The 13,290-nt window shown below is 39.4% G+C and overlaps 1 protein-coding gene across 1 annotated transcript in view; it reads right to left on the bottom strand.

Moving 5' to 3' along the window:
- Positions 1–7,903, bottom strand: part of Znf638 (zinc finger protein 638) — a 77,850-nt gene extending 69,947 nt beyond the window's left edge. The window contains exon 1 of the mRNA XM_051203012.1: positions 7,801–7,903. Coding sequence (XP_051058969.1) covers positions 7,801–7,886 — 86 coding nt within the window. The 5' untranslated portion in view covers positions 7,887–7,903. The remainder of the gene's footprint in view (positions 1–7,800) is intronic.
- Positions 7,904–13,290: the final 5,387 nt, after the last annotated feature.

The following is a 13,290-nucleotide window of genomic DNA, read 5'->3' as shown; positions in this document are numbered from 1 at the left end:
CGCACTTATTAGCACCATAATTTAAAGGTGGTAATTATTTCCAGCCTTCATCTCTTACTTTTTTTTGAGACTTAGGTATCACTATATGTAGCCCTGGCTGGTCTGGAACTCCCATAGATTTTACCTGCGTCTGCCTTCCACACCCGAATTTATCTCCCATCGTTTAAAATGGGAAATTAGGATAGAATGAAAGTTTACTGAGTTAAAAGCCTAACACTGAAAATCCTCTATGTAATTTCACAATTCAAACAAACAAGCAAACAAAAAGCTACCTGGGTGGTAAATATTTATAGTCTTGATTTTACCCATGAAAAATCTTGGGTTAACAAAAGATTTTTAAACTGTTTCTTCAATGCCCTGTCTTCAAGTTGACTCAATTATGTCATTGCAAAAAAAAAAAAAAAATGGTAAAATTCAACCCATGCCAACTAGGTAACACACAATAACACTACCTACTTTGATTTTAATGCTTTTATATCTGTTTTACAGAGCACAATATTTACATCAAAACAAGCATAAGAAACCTGGCAAGGTGGTGAACCCCTTTAATCCCAACTCAGGAGTCAAAGGCAGGTGAATCTCTATCAGGCTAGCCAAAGCGATTATACAATTAGATCCTATCTCAAAGGCCAATCTGAGTGATAGCTTAAGACATTACTTCAAACAACTAAACAATTAAGAACTTCTTAAATACCTTTTTCTCATATCTTGACTGTCTCTTATCAGAAGATAATTCTTTAAATAAATAAATTAAAACAACTAGCTGGGTGTTGGTGGCACATGCCTTGAATCCCAGCACTTGGGAGGCAGGAGGATCTCTGTGAGTTCAAGGCCAGCCTGGTCTACAGAGAGAGTTCCAGGACAGGCTCCAAAGCAATACAGGGAAACCCTATCTCGAAAAACCCAAAACAAAACAAAACAAAAAACACAACTGATTTTTTGGTCAGGCATGGTGGGACATGCCTTTAATCCCAGCACTTTGGAGGCAGAGGCAGACAGATCTCAGTGAGTTGGAGGACAGCCTGGTCTACAGAGTGAGTTCCTGGATAGCCAGGGCTGTTACACAGAGAAACCCTGTCTCAAAAAACAACAAAAAAATTATTGTTATTATGTGTGGATCTAGGGGTAGGGATATTGTCCCCATGCCTGCAGATGTCTGTGGAAGCTAGAGGCATCATATCTGATATGGGTACTGGGAAATGAACTTGAGTCTTCTGGAAGAACAACAGTACACACTCTTAACCACTTAGCCATCTCTCTAGCCCAGAAGATAATTCATATATACAAAGAATATATATTTTCCTTGTTGTGTTGATGGTATAGAGGTGTGCATAGTTGCCTATCAAAGAATATTTATCTTTTGTATTTTAATTCCTTTAATATTCTGTCTCTGCCATTATAAACTTTAAATTGTCATACAATCAAGTCTATCATTTTTCCTTCATGACTTCTGAGTTTTCTTTGCAATCTAGGAAGCCTCACTTTAACCTTTAAGTGGTGGTTTGAATAAGAATGGCCCCCAAAGGCTCATATATGTAAATACTTAGCCATCAGGAAGTGGCACTATTTAAGGAGGATTAAGAGGTGTGTCATAGGGAGTAATCTCTGAGATTTCAAAAGCCCACATCATGTCTTGCTTTTCCCCTCTTTCTGCCTCGAAGATGGAGGTTTTTGTCCTGCCTGGTCCCACAGCCATTTTGTCTGTGTTATATTAATTATAAAACTGTTGTCTGATGGCTAGGGCTTCTTACTGCCTAGCTCCGTCTTAATTACTAACCCATAATTACTAATCTATGTATTTCTACATGGCCTTATCTTACCAGAGAACACCTGGCATGTCTTATTTTCCCAGTCTCTGCATTTGTTTCTTTCTTCTTTCTGGTGGCCTTCCTTATTTTTTTTTTTTTTTTTTTTTTTTTGTTTTGTTTTGGTTTGGTTTTTTTTGTTTGTTTTGTTTTTTAATAGTTCTTGTGAACTATTTTAGCAACTATTAGCTATAGACAACATACATTGTTGCAGATTCTTGTATGTAGAAACTTACATAAAATTAACCTTGTATTCCTCTCTTGGATAATGTGTATATTACATTTGTCATACTATGCAGACTCTTATTTCTGTTTACCATATTTTGCATGCAAATATAAAACTATCTTTATCATATTCTATGTATGTATGCTCCTATATATGCTTTTGTATAATAATACAATTTAGGCTATTTTTATCTTGTTGCACTATACAGTTCTACCTCTGGTCAAGACATTTCATTCCTACCTCTGTTTTAGAGATTTACACCACACACACACACACACACACACACACACACACACACACACATATTTACAAATTTGAGGTCATTGTCTTTATGCTACACATTTGTTTTAAGATTGTTTAAATTATTTTGGAAAGCTTCAGTCACTGAGCAATTATGTTTCTGTGAAGTACTGGTTATAGTGACCCATACTTCTCATACATTTTTCTTTTAGCTCCTAATGTCCTTGATCTAAAAACCAAAAACCTGACATAATTTCCCTTATACCAAAGTGTCAATGTGAACTCCTATAGAGTTACATGCAATGTACAGTACAAAATTGGCATTGGTGTAATGAACTGAGTCATACTTTTAAAAACAGAGTTTCAGCCAGATTCAATGGGTGAAAGTACTTGCTATGTAAGCCTAATTACCTGAATTTAATCTCAGTATGCTATATGCAGTTCATCTACAGCATTTTTTACAATAAAGTAGGAGTCAGAGACAGGAAAAGCTAGAGCTTAAAGTCTAATTGGCTTGGAGAATGCAATGCAAGAGTAGAAGAGAGATCCTGTCTCAAAACAAGGTTGAAGACACACACACACACACACACACACACACACACACACAGAGAGAGAGACTTTTGTTGGTTTGTTTACTCAAGTTTTATTTGAGAAAAGAACTGTTTAACATATAGAAAAACTCTGTCTCAAAAAACAAAAAGCCTGCAAGATGCTATAATAAAGAAGCAACCACAATACAAAGGAGCTCTACAAAATTAAGACTATGATGATCAAAATGAAATGTTAAAAGGACAGTGATAAAGTTTAAGAATTAGCCTGGTGAATCTAGAAAACAGTAACAATTAAGAGATGAAAAAACTGGAAGGATTTTTTTTTTAAAGACTGATCCAAAAGGTCAAAAATCTAACTTAAAAATAAAAGGCCACAATAAATGGAAAGGAATAAAATATACTAATGTCAGTTTTAGCTAAGTACAGGAAAAGACAATATCCTGGTTTACTATCTGTTCTGTGATAAAAACACAGACAAAACCCAACATGGTAAGGAAAGGGCTTATTTCTTCCCAGGTGCATGGAGTTGACAACCAAACTAATCAGGACAAAGAGGATCTCAGAGTTGAAAGGATACCACCCAATATATAAAAATATGTAAGTACAAATACCACAGTGAATAAAAAAAACATAATCATGATTGCATACAATTTTGTAAAACCAAAAATGAAATACCAAAAACTTGTTGAAAAGGAAATATCACCCATTTATAAATGAATAAGAAACACAGATATCAGATTTTTAAACAACAATACCAACAGCAGATATAGTGGAATTAAGTATTAAGCAGTTTGAAGAAAATCTAGAGTTGAATTCAATCAAACCAAACCAAAATTCCAGTATAAAGGTAGAATAAAGATAGGAAGAGGGAACCTCAGTTGAAGAATTGCCTCCATCAGATGGTCTTTTGGAACTTTTTTTTTTTTTTTTTTTTTTTTTTGATTGCTGATTTATTTAGGAAAGCCTAGCCCACTACAAATGGTTCCATCTCTACCCAAGTGGGTCTGGGATGTATAAGAAAGCTATCTGGCTGGGCGTTGGTGGATCACACCTTTAGTCCCAGCACTCGTGAGGCAGAAGCAGGAGGATCTCTGTGAGTTTGAGGCCAGCCTGTTCTACAGAGCTGGTTCCAGGACAGGCTTCAAAGCCACAAAGAAACTCTGTCTCAAAAAAATAAAAACAAAAAATAAATAAAATAAAAATAAATAAATAAAGATATTTGTCTTGAAAGAGAAGACAAGAGTGCAAAGATGGGAGACATGAAAAAGCAGTCTTTTTTTTTGTGTGTGTGTGTAGTTGTCCTGAACTCACTTTATAGACCAAGACTGGCCTGGACTCACAGAGATCTGCTTGCTTCTGCCTCCCAACTGTTGGGATTAAAGGTGTGAAAGAAGCAGTCTTAAAAAATGAAACCGACAGATCTCTGCATTGCCTGGCATATTTGATGGCATTAAAACATTTGGAGGAGAAATTCAAAGAATGATGGAAACTTAAATGAACAAAAGAAGCAATCTCAGCTGATCATTTGGCTCTAAAGCTAATCATATTTACCTAGTCATAATAGGAAATGTAAATAAGCTTCTCATTTAACCAATGAGTGGTACTAACATTTCAATAGTGAAAAACTGAATTCTTATCACAACTTATCAGGCTTTCCACTCACTCACTCACCCCTAAAATTGCATATTCCATATTATTAGCATTCCAAGTAGGTGAAAGCAAGCTAAAGGCAACTACAAAAATAATAATAATGATCTTTCAAAATTGAGTACTGGAAGTATTAGTGTCCTACTTAGCTTTAATTGCCAGATTGACACAGCTTGCAGTCATCTGACTGTAGCGCCTCTATAGAGGAACTGCCTAGATCAGAATGGTCAGTGGGCATGTCTGTGAAGAACTGTCTTGATTATTAATTGATGGAAGAGGCCCAGACAACTAAGGATGGCCTCATCCCTAGGCAGGAGGTCTGGATTATAGGAGAAGGCTAAATATGCATTAGCCTTTGAGCAAACTAGAAAGCGATACATTGTTCCTCCATAGTTCCTGCCATAATTCCTGACTTTCTTCAATGACAGACTATGATCTGGAAGTGTAAGTCAAACAAACCCTGTCCTCCCTAAGTTATGTTTTGGTCAAAGTGTTTATCATAGGAGCAGCAAGGAAACTAGAACTAGGTATTCTTAGATTTATTTTTGTATTTATGCAGTATTATTTTAATTAAAGATGATACATTACCAAATACTAGGATTAAAGGCATGAGATCTCTGAGTTCCAGGAAAGCCAGAATTACATAGTACATATGTATATATGGTTGAAGAGATGGTTCAGAAGTTAAGAGCATTGGCTGCTCTTCCAGAATACCTGAATTCAATTGCCAGCACCTAACTCCAGTTCCAGGGAATCCAACACCCTGACACCAATGTAAATAATTTTTAAAATTAAATTTATAAAGAATATACTAAGTTGTTTTTAAATGTGTACTATGTTTGTAGAATGGCAGAGAATGCTGTATGGCATCCAAAATAAATTTAAATATCAGGATAATCATTGGAATGTAACATTTGCATGTTCACCAAATAGTAAGTTTGAGTTCTCGTATTTTTTAGTAATGTTTTGCTTTGTTTTGTTTTGTTTTTTTTGAGACAGGGCTTCTCCGTGTAGCCCTGGCTTAGTTAACCAGTCTGGCTTCAAAGTCAGAAATATGCCTGCCTCTGCCTCTTCAGTGCTGGAATTAAAGGCATCTTTAATTCCATCTAAAATTTTCATTTAGATTTATTTATTTTATATGTATGTTTTGTATGCATGTAGGTATGTGTACCATGTGCCTGCCTGGTAACTGTAGAGGCCAGAAAAGAACATCAGGTCTCATAAAACTGAAGTAACCAATGTTTGGGAGCCACCAGAATGCTGGAGGAAAAAAAATCAAGTTTTCCCCAACTGAACTTCTGAACCATCTCTTCCGTTCTTTACTAAGCTTTCCTGATCACTATAAACTATTTCCAGAAGCAAAGGTAAGGAAACACTACATTTTATAACCTCCCTCCCTAAAATATGTTTAAATTTAAATAGTAAGACACTAAAAAATTTGACAAGTAGGCACAGCATAACATGATCTTTAAGCCTATTGAAAAGCAAGGTAAACAGAAAATATAAATTAGGAGCTATTTTAGTTATTGTTCTATTGCTGTGAAGAGACACCATAATCAAAACAACTTTAAAAAGAAGGCATTTATTTATGGGCTTGCTTATAGTTAAAAAGTTAGTCCATTATCATCATGGTGGGAAGCAAACAGGCATGGTGCTAGGGCAGCCCTTGAGATAGGCAGCAAGCACAGACAAAGAGACTGGGCATTGTGTGGGCGTTTGGAACCTCACAGCCCACTCCCAGTGACAATACACCTCCAACAAAGCCACATTTTCTAACCCTTCCTAAACAGTTCACCAACTGGGGACTAAGTGTGCAAATTACAGGAAGCTATGGGGACCATTCCCATTCAAACCACCCCAAAGGGTTAGGCAAGCAAATTCGCTGTAGCAATGTTGGTTTTGAAAGGGTGCATTCAAAGTACTTAAGTTTTTTCCTACTTACTGAATAAAACTAGTGTTTGTATATTCCAGTTCCTCCCTCCCCCATAAGAACAATGATTATAGTATTCTGCAATCTCCAATATGCAGTCATTTTTAAAGTTCATACTACTTTCACCCTTTGAAGGCTTTTCAGATTAAGTTACAAACAAATAAACAAACAAAGCCACCTAAATGCCAGCAGTGGACTTCTCTAACCCTTACTGGATAAAGACAAGTACTCCTTTTCACTCAAACCAAACCAGGGGCCTGAGAAAGGGCAAAGCAGGCTGAAACAATGTCATCAGAACGTGACTCAAAAAACTGATGCCAAGGATGACATAACTTGAAAGCATTCCCTTTCTCCACAATGCCTGTCATTCTCTCCATTCCCAAGAATTCACACAAACACCCCCAATGATTGAGAGATCGCAATAGGGTACTGCAGCCAGTCGGATTAAGTATGAGTTCTTTCAGCCTGCTCTATCCAGAAAATGAAAGGACATTCCAGGGGAGCTGACGCCAAATGCCTGCATGCAATCAGTGTCCCTTGTTGACTCAAGGAACAGGCCAGTTGCTGGGGGATGGGGAGGGCGCTGTTAAACACTTTTAGAACCCAAACCTGGGTGAGTGGCAATGGGTGAAATCACATAAGTGGAAAAACAAAACCACAAAACCAGCTTTTTATGAACGTACCAAATATTATTCATGTCTCCTTTGATGTTTCCCATTCAATATTTGTTTTAAAGTGCTGAGGATAAAACTCAGGGAGCTTTGCAGACTAGACAAGCACTCCAACCCCGAGATTCCGCCGCCCCCCGAATGCCCCCCAGAACTTTCTTTGTTGACGGAATTAATAACCAAGTAAGAAAGATCGAAAGTTACTCTTTTCGAGGCGAGGAGGGGCGGGGGGTGGGTGTCCGGTCTTGCATTTGAACGTCTCTAGTCTTGACATCAAAAACTATTTTGGGATGAGCCCGTTATGCAAGCCTTTTTTTTTTTTTTTTTTTTTTTTTTTTTTTTTTGAGCAAGCTTTTCAAAGCCGAACTCATCCCAGCCATTTCGCTGCACTAACGTCGCGCGGCCACCGCTCCACCTGTCCTTTCACCCACCCCACCCCCCACCCCCGCCATGTGCGCTCTTTCGCAGAACCAAGAGCTTCGCGCTGAGCCGGTCCAGACTGGCCAGGGTGTGTGGCCGGGCCCGTGACCAAGGGCTTGTACGGCTCAGGAGGCGGTGTCGCCAAGGGCGCAGGCCTTGGCGTCCCTATCTTTTAACTGACAGCCACCTCCCACACGCCCAGCACTCAGCGCTGCAGCAGGGAGTGACTGACAGTTACGAGGGACCTAGCGGCCCGCCCCCTGAAGCCCTAGCGCAGGGCTGCTAGGGGAACCAGGGACAAGGGGACGCTCACCGCCTCAGGGAGTCCGACACCTGCAACGCCCGGGCTGCCCCGGTCGAGGGGATCGGCGTCGCTGCGGGAACGCCGGCCCGGGGCATCGCAGAGAGCGCAGTTCCGAGCGGCTCCCTCACCTCACTCGCCTCTGCCCTGTCCTTATGCGCTGAGCTCCGTACAGGGGTCCGCCCACCAACAAGGCAGCCAATGGGCACTGAGCGCGGGAAGCCTGGGGCGGGGCCTGGCCAGCTGATCTCCCAAGACGCTCAGGGCTCAGCGAAGGCTCAGCGAAGCCTCAGCGAAATGTCTGGCTGGAACTAACCAGCAGAAGAAAAGATGTGTGTTGGAGACATGCTTCTGCTCTGGAGGGTGTTTTCCTTTTTAGACAAATAGTTCTGGAGTGCGTGACGGTTAATACTCAACTTGGCAGGACCTAGAATCACCCAGGAAACAAACCTTTGGGCTCATCTATGAGGGCCTTTCTGAGCTAGGTAAGTGGAGGTGGTATAACCCTGACTGAACCGCACAATCACAAAGGCGGGGTCCTAGACTGAATTAAAAGGAGAAATGAAACGGAACACCAGCATTCATGGTTCTGCTTCCTGAGTGAGGGTGCAATGTGACCAGCTCCCTCATCAAGCCTTGACTTCCAGGGCGACCTTCAGACTGAGAGTCAATTAGTCTTTGTTAGGCACTTACTATTCTTAAAAGATACATTTATTTTATGTGCGAATGTTGACTTGCGTGTACGCTCGCACAATCATGTCCTTATGTAGTATACCTTTTCTTTTTTAGTTCAGTGAGGGAAAATTAATAACTAAAAGATATGGGACTCATGTTAAGAAGGGAAAACCAGAAAGAACAAGTGCTTCTGCCAATAGATACAGATAGCTCCCTGACTGGAGAGTACATTCTCCCTGCTCCCCATTATCTTAAGGACAAGGCCACTGAGCCCGCTGGTCCAAGAGAAAGAAAAACCCCTAACCTTGCTGATGTGCTAAACAATCCCGCCTTGTAAAAAACTTTATAATCTGTAACCTTGGAAAACTTTTGGGCTGAGACCCTCCCTTTCCCTTTAAAAAAAACGCTTCCCAATAGTAAGCAGGCACCTTACTCTTCTGATAGAATGAGGTCCCAGACAGTTCAGTTCTTAGTAATGAAAACCTTTTATGTCAGGATGGCGGAGCGGTCTAAGGCTCTGTGTTCAGTAATAAAAACCTTTTGCTTTTGCAGTCGGGAGTCACTTCCTTGAATGTTGTAGGCACAACAGTTATGACAGCCCCACCCTCCAAAGTTATACTGACACCTTTCTGTCATTTCATTAGAGTTGCAACGAGGTGAACAACCATGGCTGCTTGTGTCACCACAGACACAAAGGCCACCAGAGCATGGACTGGGAATTCTGACATCATGAACCAAAATAAACCTTTCCTTCTTTGTCTCAGGGATTTTGTCACAGAAAAATAAATCTAACACACAAACATACACAAATCAATTTATTAGGGAGTCTGATTCATCACATCTTTTAATTAAATGTATTTACTTTTTTATGTGTTTTTGCATATGTGTGTACATGTTCACAGGTACCACAGCATTTGTGTAGATATCAGCTTGCTGGGGTCAGTTTTTGCCTCCCACCATGCTGAACTCAGATTGTGACGCTTGGTAGCAGGTGCATTTTCCTACCTAGGCACCTCACCAGTCCACATCTTTTTGGGGTTTTATGTGTGTAGAGTCTCATGTATGTTTGTGCAGGTGTATGGAGACCTCAGTTATCATCCCTCCAAAACCAACCACCTGGTTTTTGACACAAATTCTCTCAACCAGACCTTGGGTTTGTTAATTCAGCTAGACTGGCTGTCTAACAAACATTCTGTCTCTGCCTCCTCAGCACCAGGATTACAAGCCTGAGCCACCACACCCAACTTTTAATTTTATTTATCATTATTATTATTATTGGTTTTTTTTTTCAAGACAGGGTTCCTATGTATTGTTTTGGAGCCTGTTCTGGAACTCACTCTGTAAACCAGGCTGGCCTCAAACTCACAGAGATCCACCTGCCTCTGCCTCCTGATTGCTGGGATTAAAGTCATGCACCACCAACGCCTGGCCATGCCCAACTTTTTAAATGGGCGCTCTTCGTCAAATTCAGGTACTTTGGATCTTGGTCCTTGTGTTTACATGGCAAACACTTTACTGTGAGCTCTCCCAGCTCACAATACATCTTTGTGTAGTATGTTATCTGTATAACTGTATGCTCATTACCTTTGCTAGGCATATGGTATACACCTTTAATCCCAGCCCTTGGGACGCAAAGCCAGGGGAATCTCTATGAGTTAGAGGCCAACCTGGTCTATCGAGAGAGTTCCAGGACAGCCAACAGCTGGGACTGTTTCACAGAGAAACCCTGTCTCCAAAAAAAAAAAAAAAAAAAAAAAAAAAAAAAATGCAGATTTTATATTATGTATCATTATATGTGTGTGTGTGTGTGTGTGTGTGTGTTAAAATATTCATACCAATCAGGAAGTGGCACAACTGTGGACCTAGTTAGAAAGCACTGGCTTCCTGTGACTGTTTTAGAAAGTCATCGCTCCCTGACCCCTTCCTGCCTCTTTTCTGCTTCCCAGCCACATAAGTTGAATAATCTCCTGCTGCTGTGGTGTGATGCTCAAGGACACAGAGTCCAGGACCCAAAACAAATTTCTTATCTTTTGAATTGTTTGTTAGGTTCTTTCCCACCATGACCAAAAAAAAAAAAAAAAAAAAATAGAAACAGCAACCATATCACCCACCCACAGTGCATTGTATATAATTTTAAATATATAATATATACAATAAAAAGATAACACTGTCATTGTGTGTTTAATTTAAAAAATATTGTTAACAACTGTCAAGTGTTAAGGACTGAGTTGTATTCACTAACATTAGATATTGATGCTTTAAACCCCTCTCTTCCCTGAAACTGTATTTGAGAAAAGCTCCATTAACAGAGGTAATTAAGGTTGAATGACAGCTTTAAAATGGTTCTAACCCAATATGACAGATGTTCATATGAGAGGAGGAATAGATAGGCATATGTGCACACAAAGAGAAGACCATGTCATGTAAGGGTCAGTCGGCCCTCAGCCTCTTTAGAGAGGCTGAGACTGTCATGGGTGTGGGCCATCTTGGATATGTAGGGATATCATTTCTATAACAAATAAAACCATATCATCTGCTGACAACTATCTTCAATTTCTACCCTCCAGTGTAGATGATCAGTTTAAGATGATCAGTCTGTGGTATTTTGTTTTTATAGTTCTAACTAGTAAATGCAGAATGTATTAACTGAAGAATCTGGAACTGAAACACTGGTATATACTAAAATTAAAAATGTAAAATGGGGCCAGGCGTTGGTGGTGAACACCTTTAATCTTAACCAGCACTTGGGAGGCAGAGGCAGGCAGATCTATGTAAGCTCGAGGCCAGCCTGGTCTACAGAATGAGTTCCAGGACAGGCTCCAAAGCAATACAGAGAAACCCTGCCTCTAAAAACCAAAAATGAAAAAAAAATGTAAAATGGGATAGCTACTTTGCAAGACACTGTAGTCATTACTAGTACAATTAAAGAGATACCACATGACTCTTAAGTATATACTCTTAAGTATATACACAACAAGGGCAACACTTGCCCCTACAAAACTGAACAGCGACAATAGTATTACGAACAACAAGTGGCGATGGTTCACATCATCACCTAGTACGTGGATAATAAAATATGTCTACATGGTAGAATATTGTTCAGTAATAGCAAGGACTGAAGTACTGATTGCTACAACATGAATGAACCTGGAGAACATTGTTAGCACAATGTTCATTCAGTAAGAATCACATGTTGTATGACTATACATATAAGAGGTGTCAAAATAGACCCAACTATAGAAACAGCAATATTATCAGTTTAAACTATAAAAGAGGGGAACTGGAAAGGATTAAGACTAGAATGGGCACAAGGCAGGTGATGGTGGGGGGTTGTTCTTTGGTTTTGCTTTCTGAGGGGAAATGATGACTTAATTGTTCTAAGATTGACTGTGGTGATAGTTGCACAACTCAAAATATTCTAAAATTTGTTTAATTAAGTATTCCTATGGAAGAATTGTGTATTGTTTTTATTTTTAAACAAATCTCAGATTCTCTGGACAAGAGCCAAGGTCTGAACCAAAGAATTAACAGAAGAAAAAACAGAGGTCTGAGCCTTGGAGAAAGTTCTAACCTTGCTGCAATTCTAACTGAAAAGTAAAAGAAAGACCATTGATGAAGTTAGGAAAAATGGATAAACACACAGATAAAAGTATTTAGCAGAATAACCATTTTTGAGGCTGCTGTAGCAAAGTATAAGATTTGAGATTGCTCACTTTAACATAATCTATATTTGGGGATACACTTACTCAAAATAATCCAAATTGAAAAAAATATAATAATGCTTATTGTAGCACTATTTGTAATGCAAAATAAGGTAAAACTGGAAGCATCCTGCATACCTAGTCATTGAGAAGATGTGTATTAAAGTAGCTGGCATGGGCCACATTCATTAATGAACAAGTATTGCCAGAGGCCTGCTTTGGTAGGGGTTTCATGTCCTAAAGAGGATGTGTGGCACAGTAAAGTATGTAAACATGTAAAAATTAGTTTGTGCCAGGTATGGTGGCACACTCCTTTAATCCAAGCATTTGGGACGTGGAGGCAGGTGGATCTTAGTGAGTTCAAGGCCAGCCTGGTCGAAAATGAACTTGTGAAATGGAAAAACTTCATTCCCACCCTCTCTTAGTTTGAAAGAGGCTAAGATGGTCAAGTTTAGTAACCTCACCAATTGTGTTCTCTGAAGAAGTGTTACTAGAACAAAAGTATCAAGTGCTCAAGAAGGCCAGCCTGTGACAAAAGTTCAAAAGAATAAATGTGCAAATGGTACTGTTAGGAGTGTCTTCAAGTTCTTAATAACTACAGATGTCATGACTCCATTGATTTGACTAGAGGAAGAAGGTCACTAACCAGTCCTGATTTACAGATGGCAGGTTGGTGGCACAGGGCCTAGAAGTGATTTTCCCAAGGTTAGAAAGCAAGCCAGAGGGTGAACTGAAAATAGCCATGGACCTCACACTCCCATGCAGGCTATATGATAACTTGTGTACTGTCAGCAAAGAATTGAGGAACAAATGTCCTAGAGAGGTTAGCACATTTCCATGGCTGAAGAAGACTTGCTCAATATTCACAAATGCTGCTTGGCATCAACAAAATGCCTGCCTAATCTTATTAACTATAATGTCCTGGACACATACATAAGAATCTTAGAAAAACAAGATTTCTATTTTATTTTTTAAAAAATCCAAGTACAACCATACTTCTGTAAGGCTTAAAACTCCACAGATAGTAACTCTTAACTTCTGTTTTAACAGCAAGTTTATAGGATCCTGCTGGTGTGTCTTTAAAAAAAAAAATTTTTTTTTTTTGATACAGGGTTTCTCTGTGGTT

Source organism: Phodopus roborovskii, unplaced genomic scaffold (assembly GCF_943737965.1).
Source record: "Phodopus roborovskii unplaced genomic scaffold, PHOROB, whole genome shotgun sequence".
Classification (NCBI taxonomy): Eukaryota; Metazoa; Chordata; class Mammalia; order Rodentia; family Cricetidae; genus Phodopus; species Phodopus roborovskii.
Note: the sequence above shows the minus strand (reverse complement) of the source record. Positions and strands in the feature narration are given on the sequence as shown.